General features: G+C 38.1%; 1 protein-coding gene across 2 annotated transcripts; it reads right to left on the bottom strand.

The window, feature by feature from the left end:
* Positions 1–3,950: 3,950 nt before the first annotated feature.
* LOC112434776 (sterile alpha motif domain-containing protein 3-like) lies at positions 3,951–8,400 on the bottom strand. Of its 2 annotated transcripts, none has more exons than XM_076877758.1 (6): positions 8,267–8,400; positions 6,162–6,357; positions 5,646–5,852; positions 5,211–5,382; positions 5,010–5,089; positions 3,951–4,905 (listed from the first exon to the last, which is right to left on the bottom strand). In XM_076877758.1, exons 3-6 carry the CDS (start codon positions 5,775–5,777, stop codon positions 4,609–4,611), a joined length of 681 nt encoding a protein of 226 aa, XP_076733873.1. In that variant the 5' UTR covers positions 5,778–5,852; positions 6,162–6,357; positions 8,267–8,400; the 3' UTR covers positions 3,951–4,608. The 2 variants fall into 2 exon arrangements, with proteins under 2 accessions (XP_076733873.1, XP_076733874.1); XM_076877759.1 differs by having other exon boundaries at positions 5,211–5,300; positions 5,702–5,852.
* Between the last annotated feature and the right edge of the window lie 376 nt (positions 8,401–8,776).

The raw sequence follows: 8,776 nt of genomic DNA, 5'->3' as shown, positions 1-8,776 counted from the left end.
GGGAAATAACTTTAAATGATTGTATTTAGCCTGTCTGAAAGTAAACAGAGAAATTAGCTGCCTACAACGGCTAATTTGCTAACTGCATTAAGGATCTCCGCGTGGTTGTACTTGCTTGCTGCCAAAATCACCCTGTCAGCATGTGTGAGTGATCCTGTGACTGCATCGCCATAAGGCTGTTTAATATCTCGACAGCTGTTGGTTAAGCAGCCATGCAATTTTGATAAAAGATTAATTTTGACTTCGGGACTAATTGAGCTTTTCATTGTAATTTTGTTTTATAACCAATTTATTTGATATTATAACAAACTGTTGACATTATTATAAGCATTTTTAAAAAAAATCTTTTTGTTTAGCTGTATTTTTCACAGATGGAGATAAAATTAGACACAGAAACGGCTGGTCATAGATGCACTCAGAGTATCAGTGTAGATAAAAGACGTAATAATAAAAAACAGGGAATTTAATGCATTTCTCTCAATTTTTTGTAAAGTAATTAGCCCATAAATTAAAAAATAAAGTAATTTTCTTCATCTTTTGAATATTATTTTATTGGCCAATTTAGTTGACTCAGTCGATTTAGTCCACTTTTAAACCATTTATGGGTGTAGAAAGTCCATCTCACTTTCAAGTACAGGCTGTACTGACCTTGTTATGCCCCCTCTTCCCCAGTTGGCAAAAACGACCAGGCAACTCCAAAATACATGGTAGTGGTTTGCTACCTGTTCTCTGCACTTCCGCCAAAATAAATCACTTTTCGCTGTGCTGTGCTCCTCTGCACATTCTTTTATTTAGGGGTTATAAAAGCACATCCAAGCACCTGAGCTGGTAGAGCTCCGCTGCATCAGACAGATATTCTTTTAATCATCCTCTGAAATGGAAACCTCAGACTGTTTCACCCACTTAGATTTCACTTTGGTTGTTTTTTTTGTTGAATATAGCCTCGAGATGGGTTTCTTATTTCTGTTGGTTTTATGCAATCAATCAATAAATGTGTCAATTATATTAGATAAGATAAGCATTATTAACAAGATTTGCAAATAGAATTGGAGTAAAACGCCCGATTTCTTTCTGAATTTCAGCAAATCAAAGATAGTGGTTGACTCAGGCACCCTCAAAACTGGAAAAATGTGGTACGAGTTTTCAACTCTGCCCGACTGACAGACATGAAGTTCAAACACACTGTAAATCCTTTGGTCTCTTTTAACCACTGAACTGAAAAAAAGGAAGAAAGCACAACATACCTCATTAATTCTTTTCATTAAAGGGGGTTAAACAAGTGGTTTATCAGACAAGAGAAAACAAGTATAACCAACATAATCAGGATATATAAATCAACATACATCTGAAAGACACATAAATCTGTAGGAAACAATAAACCAGTCTATAAGTGAGCAGGATTAAACGTGAGTCATTAAAATGGGTTTAAACATGAGATTTAAGGGATACACGTGCAGCATTTACACAAAGGGAGCTGTATAATCTTATCAAACTAGAGATGCCCTCCTTCCCTTGCCAGAGCCACCTTGAACCTCAGACCTTCTGCAGCCTCCTGTGGGACTTGATAATCGAGACAAGATTTGAAAGGGTATTTCCCCACACAGCAAGAAATATCGCCTTTATTATCCAATTAAAGAAAATTTGAGTGAATTAGATTTGTTGTGGGAATTTCGTGCCTCTCACATGCACCATCGTTTCACTTTAGAGGATTTCAGCCAAGATTCTGATTGCTCCATTAGTTGTGGGAGGTTGCAAAGGCTGGGTGGTCTGCTGGTAAGAGAGCGTGACCGAAAAACATTCAATGGCAAGTGTTGAGCAAATGCAACCCAAGTCTCTGACTTATATCAATGCTAATTTGGCAGCACTTTAAATCAATTATGTCTGCTGTGTGAATTTGTTATATTTGTCTAATAAAGCCACGCAGTTTCACCACTCATTGTTTCAGGTATAAAACTGTGCTTGCCTCTTTTTGAAAGAAGCCTTCCCTAATCACTGTTTGTGACAGAGTAGTTTTTCAGACTGCAGCAGCAGAAGGCTCATATACAGTAAGTCAATTATGAGGAGGGAGGATTGCTGTGCTTTTTGTTTACTGCTTTACAGACGAGCTACTTGAGTGTTATAAGGAGCTGTGTGCCGGTCAACAGTCTTACTGAGTTTGGGTTATGTTCGAACAGCTGATGATGATTTAATTAAACAAGAACGGTCATTGGAGGATAAAGTTTGGCAAGGACTTATAGCAAAGAATTTTTAATGCAGCATGTGAAAAAGCACATGACAGAGGTCATATTGTGGTTTAGTGATTTAACTCAACAGTATCAACATTTTCCTTTTGCTTCTGACCTTCTGCTTTGGGTTCTGTAAAACTTTTTTTTAATACAATTTAAAAAAAATGCAATTATCAAACACATCAAAAACACTTATCATTCTGTAGCTATACTGAGAAAAATAATCATCACAGAATCACACTACTCTTCCTCCAGCTCTTGCAAATTAATTGTGTATTAACATAATTTGCAGACGACTGGGTTGGGCAGGCGTCTCCTCCAATTTATGTTGCAACTACATTAAGATGAAACAGTAATCATCTTTGGCATCCAGAATAAAGAGCAGAAAGTAACTGTGTACTTTGTTTTCTGGCCTCATTCCAGGCAGTTAAGGGAAATGTAGGTCTTTTCTTAAAAGGAGCATTAAGTCAGCTAGAACCTGTACAAAAAGAACTGCTAGAGGAAGAAAAGTATGAATTAGCACTTGTCTTAAACTTTGAGCACTAGAAAAACAGTTGTTTTTTTCTTTTTTTCTTTTACTGGACGTCTCCTACATTGACTATAAATATGTATCTGATTAAGTGTTGAACTCAGGAAGATGTAACATAATATGAGAAAAAGTTAATGCTGGTTCTGATATAAAGGTTTCAGAATACACAGGGCATCACAGTTTGTTGTTTATGTGGTTACACAGCTTCAGACCAGTCAGGGTGCCCATGCTGCACCGACACTGAGCATGTGAGCATCAAAACTGGACCAAAGAGCAATGGAAGAAGGTGTCCTGGTGTGATGAGTAACACGTAGATGGCCGGCTGCATGTGCATTACTTCCCTGGGGAACACCTGGCACCAGGATGAATTATGGGAAGAAGGTACCCTGGCAGAGGCAGCATGATGCTTTGGACAATGTTCTACTGGGAAACGTTTGCTCCTTCCATATACCCCCTACTTTTTAAAATTCTCTGTTCATTCTATTTGTTTTAATCCTGCTTTCACTTTGGAGGCATTTGGTTAAATATTTTTTGGCTTACAGTTGCTGCTCAAGCATGACAACCTGCACCTAATTTGAAATTAAAATACCTAATTTTCATGCACTTGTTAGCAATGAACTTGTTGCTTTTGGTCACATGCATGTTGTTTTTAATGGTAGCTATTGTTTGACATGTAAAACTGTTCTCTACCAATAAAAGGAAATTGAGTAAATCCAAACTATTCTGTAGAAAATCGATAGTAATAGCAACCTTATGCAGTTTTTGTCTACAGCATTTGCTACTGTAAAAAATATTAATACTATTACAGCTCATTCCTAATCCAGGTAAATCTTCCTGGTTCCATGTTGGGAGTCTTTATTGCACCAATGATGATTTTGCAGGTTGTGGTCAGATCAAATTATTTCTTTTATCATATCAAGTGTGCATATATGAAGCCTGCAGCTGTTGTGTGCAGTAGAAGCAGGACATGGCTGTAGAGTCAATCTGAGCTCACCTGTACTCCAGCAGTGGAAAGTGGGAAGTAAGGTATGGTTATAGAAGAGCAAACAATAACACAATCAGAGCTCCCATCTGCTCTGTGTCTCAGTCTCAAACTGCTGCATTTGAGCAACGATGCTAAATTATATGAAACCTTTCTACACACTCAGAAATTAAAGTACAGAAATGTACCTATAAGGGTACAATGGCTTGTCACTGGGGTGGTACCCTCTAAGGTACCGTTCTGTACCCTAAACTGTGGGTACTGATTTGTACCCTTGTAATTTGTACCTTTTACACGTCAAACCTGTACTTTAAAGGGCAAAGTTGTACCCTTAGTATAAAGTACAAAAAAGAACCCTTAAAAGGAGTACAAAAATGTCTTTCTAAAGGTTCAGTATCTACACACAGATTTCCTATATTTTTCCTCTCAAGATTTGAAAAATTGAAGATACAAAGTCAAAAATACTTGTCACATTTATTACCTTCTTAAATACATTGCTTAACTGTTACATACAAACTGTTATCAACACAGTATGTGTCATAAGCTGCAACATCAATTTCCTGTCCAGGTTTTAGCAACGTCCATTCACTATCAACTCTAACACTGTATGAATGAAAATGGTTGTCATATAACAGAGGAATGAGAATTTTTCCACAAAAGACCCACATTGTGTCAATATTAACACAACACCTGTTCTCTGTGTTTCCTATACACATGTCGTCTGAAAGATTCATATTTTTTGAAGGAAGAACAGCAGTCACTGAGTCCACAGGTTATATCAAAATTGGCATCACCTATGTGCTGAATAAGCTTTGTCAAACTAAAGGTTCTTCTGCCACATTTGGAGCACTGATATGGCTGAGGCATGGTGGTCAATACAGAAGATTTATTTGTCTGGTGACTGTGATTGGCAGAGGCCGGTCCTCACCCTCATCTATTTTCACAATGTACTTTTGGAGAAAAATCAGGGTGTTCTTCAGATGTTTTGGGTAAGCAAGGTTGAAGACAAAATACAAGCAGAAAGAAGAGATGATTGCTTCAAAAATACACGAGCTTCTGCACACTTCACTGCCATCCAACTTCACAATGTTTGGAGCGCTTCTGGAGAACACTGGTTTCCAGTCTTCATAAAGTAGCTGAACAGTTGGATAGGGGGTTTTAGGATAAACCTTTGAAGTCAAAAGAGAAGGTAGAGGAAAGAAATATCTTAGTCTCTTAACAAAAGATACATTTGTTTTCCTTTTATATAGACTAAATATTTTAATACACACACCTCTCCAAGTATGACAAAGAGATCCAGTTTCTCCTTGAAGACGTATGGCAGGAATAAAAGTGCAGCCCTTGTGTCAAGATCTGCCAAAAAAACAACAAAACACAAGATCACCCATGCATTTTATCTGGCATTTCCAGTTACCTATAAAAATTATATAAAATGGAAGCCTTGAAGTTAAAAAAAAAAAAAAAAAGCAAATACCTGGTAGGTCATCAGTGAGAGCCTCCTCTCTTGCATCAAGGTAGAGCTGGTAGAGTGGGGTTTTCCCTCGTGTAACGTCAATCACCTTTGCTGCAACACATGAGAGCCCTTCACGAAATCGCTGGCTTACATTACCCGTTGTTGGTTGGATCCACCCGAGTTCGTTGCACAGCTACAAGTAAAAAATTAATTTTCAGTACAAAATAACAGTGTATGAAAATGAAATAATCTAAAGTTGATATTAATTATGTATGGTGCTGCATAATTATTTTTTTATAGAATTTAACAACAATACTGTAAGAAGTTACATGAACATACAAAAAAAGGAAAGAGGGACAGATGAAGAAAGCAAGGTCAAGGGCAAATAAAATATACTACTATAAACATGTTAAATGTGACAGCTATTTCCAAGTTCAATTCAGCTTTCTGACTTACACCAGTAGGCATCCCTAAGAAGGGGTACTTCTTCAACACATCCTCCACAGGCATACCATTTGCAATTTCTTTCTGCCGCCAAGCAAACGTTTGCTGCATATGGTTATGAACCACCATGGTATCTGGTTGCATCTTCTGATATTGGCACTGTAAGACCTTTAAGTGGGCGTCTATGGATAATAAATCCTCTCCTTGGACGCATGGTCCCTTGAAAGAAAGCAAGAGTGAGAAGAGAAAGTCAAAACAGATTAGAAACCCAACATAAGACTAAATATACAATTAGAGCTGACACGATCTGTGCATCACAAAGAACTCGTATCGGTTAAAGTCTCAAAGTATTTTCATTGCTGTGAAAACAGTTAAGTGTTTGTTTTTATTGCATGAATTGAAGTATAAAACACTACAGTAACAATACATATGGTAGAAACAATGATCATATTAACTAAATCCTAAAAGTGCATAACGGCCAACATGTATGTTTCAGACATACTAACTTCATTATAAATAAGAAAATACCTTATTGAAGTTGACGAAGTAGATGGTTGCCAGTCTTCTGGAGAGACAGTCTGTAGAGTCAGCGTCACTGAAGATTCCTTCATCCTTGACACAAATTGGTTGAATTTAACCTGCTTTTTGAAGGATCCTTGGAAAAGGTATGCAACCATAGTCTCAGTAAGACCGCAGTCAACTGTGTCACCATCAACCTCATTGTCTGCAAGATAAATGGTAGTACAAACTCTAAATTCCATGTAAGAATATTTATCACCACATTTTTACATGGGTAAAAACCGTATATCACACACATTAAAACCTTTTGTAATACTTCTTTCAGTTCAAAGAAATATTCATTAAAAAAAATAAGTAAATTAAATAAAATAAACCAAATCTTTAGAGTGAATCCTCTCGATATGCAAAGTTTTCATTTTTAAATTTAGATGTTTGTTTGGGACTACTGGACACAGGAGAGCAGAGTCTGAGCATGCTTTTGTGCCCTTTCAAGTTTGGAAGAAAAAAAAAAGACTAGAATGCTGTAATTTGTTAATATTCACTACTAAGGTGACTCCTTTCTCCAGATTTCCGACAGTTTCTGCCGTCTGTTCTTTCAGACCGATTACTTATAGCAATAACACCCGCAGGACCGTATTACAAGCTCAGATTACATGCTGAAAAAGTTCCCACATTGCTTAAAACGCGACTATCAAACCCCAGCTGCGACACCCTTGTTATATTTTAAACAAGTGCGGCGTCAAGATATTTCCTTTAGACGTTATATTCAGCCGCCCATGTGTGTTGATGGCCTTGGAATGGATGTAAAAACGTGATTTTATTAAACCATTAATACACTAACGGTAAACTGCATTCAGCTACCAGGGAATCAAATTTTGCGCCGTTCCGCTGCGCAGGGGTTACTGAACCTATAGACTGTGGCTGAACCACATACCGTAATTGTCGGACTATAAGCCGCTACTTTTTGCACAAGCTTTGAACCCTGCGGCTTTTAGTCAGGTGCGGCTTTTCTATGGATTTTCCATGATTTTTGTCATATCGTAAGACGATTTGTTTTGTTTGTTCCGCTGTTGTACGGCACTACGTTGCCTGGCGGAAGGATCGGGGTTCAAGAGTGGTATGTTAGTCACATGTCCGTCCGCCAGGCAATGTAGTGCCGTACGAAGTAGCGCGAAAAACAAACTTCAAAGTAGCGCTACGCATTCAGCGGGAGGCATGGATGACGAGCGGCGATAAACTTGCGAAAAGCAAGTTATGCTCAACTCCACCGGTGGATTCTGACAGCGTGGAAAAGTGCGAAAACATCCACGATCACCAACGGATTTTGAAGGGCTGGACTGCTGCATGATGGAGAGGAGGACACCGCCACGGCCCTTCTGAGGGTGTTCGACTCTGACACTGACAACGAGGATTTCTTTGGTTTTGAAAGTGACAACGAAGGAGAGAAGCGGAGAGTGGATGACGAAGCCATCCTGAGCCTGTTCGTTTCCGACATTGGAGAAGAGGACTTTGGTGGTTTTAGAGCGCAGGAAGAAGAGAAAGATGGTGAATGACTGACTTTTCTTCTTGTTAAAGCCGTGTCACTGCACCTGAGCCTAAAAGGTAGTCCAAATCTATTTTTCTGGTGTGCTGTAGGTTACTGTTATGTACTACATGTGCAAATATGTACCCATAACTTGTTTTTCAAAATATTAATAAAAGGGGTGTGTCTCCAAACAGCCATCTCTTTCCTGACAATTCCCTTTGTGCATATTCTCTTACATATGATAAGTCAACATTGAAACACCTGCGGCTTTTAGTCAGGTGCGGCTAATGTATGTACAAAACAGGATTTTCCCCTGATTTTAGCTTGTGCGGCTAATATTCAGGTGCGCTTTGTAGTCCGGGAAATACGGTATATAAGTTCAAACTTATACAAATACTATGTGTACACATTTTTCATTTTTCAGAACTGTGACCTCAACTTTACACATGAAACGTTTGTAAAAACGTTTGTAAAAAGACATAATTTGAGCTAAGAGAGTGCCGAAACTAGCTAAATTGCTAATATACGTTAAGCTAGGCTAAACCAATAATTAGTAATTATGCTACATTTTTCTTTAAATAAAACTTACCTCTGAAACGCTGAGCTTCAGCTTCGGTGACATCTAAGCCCCACTCTTGTATTTTTGTTAAGAGTTCCTCGGACAAGTTCGTAATTCATCTCCCTCCGTTGATAAAACAAAATGGCACCTGCTGCATTTACAGAAAGTTCTAGAATCCACCAGCTATTCGTTGAGTTTCTTCTTCTACTTTTTGTTTGATGTTGTGAGGATGGGCTCAACTCGCACTCCGAGTTCAATAAGGGTGCTTTTTTTTAAGGGTGCTTTTTGTCAAAAATAATAAAAATAAAAAAACTCTAATCAAAAAGTGCTTAATCAACCTGTACTTTATCTTTTGAAAGAATGGGTACAAATAAGTACTTTTCACAATTAAGGAACATGTATGTACCTTTCAGACACTAAAAAAGGTACAGATAGTTACCCCGAGGTCCAATATTTGTCCTTAGACTGTATTAATGTCATTTTTGTACCTTGGGGCACAGTAATGTACCCCTTCCGTACCCCTATTTCTGACTGTGTAGT

The sequence above is a fragment of the Maylandia zebra genome, linkage group LG19, assembly GCF_041146795.1.
Source record: "Maylandia zebra isolate NMK-2024a linkage group LG19, Mzebra_GT3a, whole genome shotgun sequence".
Lineage (NCBI taxonomy): Eukaryota > Metazoa > Chordata > Actinopteri > Cichliformes > Cichlidae > Maylandia > Maylandia zebra.
Note: the sequence above shows the minus strand (reverse complement) of the source record. Positions and strands in the feature narration are given on the sequence as shown.

Excerpts from the sequence above, each read along its gene's own strand:
- LOC112434776 (XM_076877758.1), bottom strand. The coding sequence starts at position 5,777 with ATGCAACCAGATACCATGGTGGTTCATAACCATATGCAGCAAACGTTT. Across the intron at positions 5,090-5,210 it reads TCTCACTGATGACCTACCAG|ATCTTGACACAAGGGCTGCA; the intron begins GTATTTGCTTTT and ends TTTTTTTGGCAG. Across the intron at positions 4,906-5,009 it reads TCTTTGTCATACTTGGAGAG|GTTTATCCTAAAACCCCCTA; the intron begins GTGTGTGTATTA and ends TTGACTTCAAAG.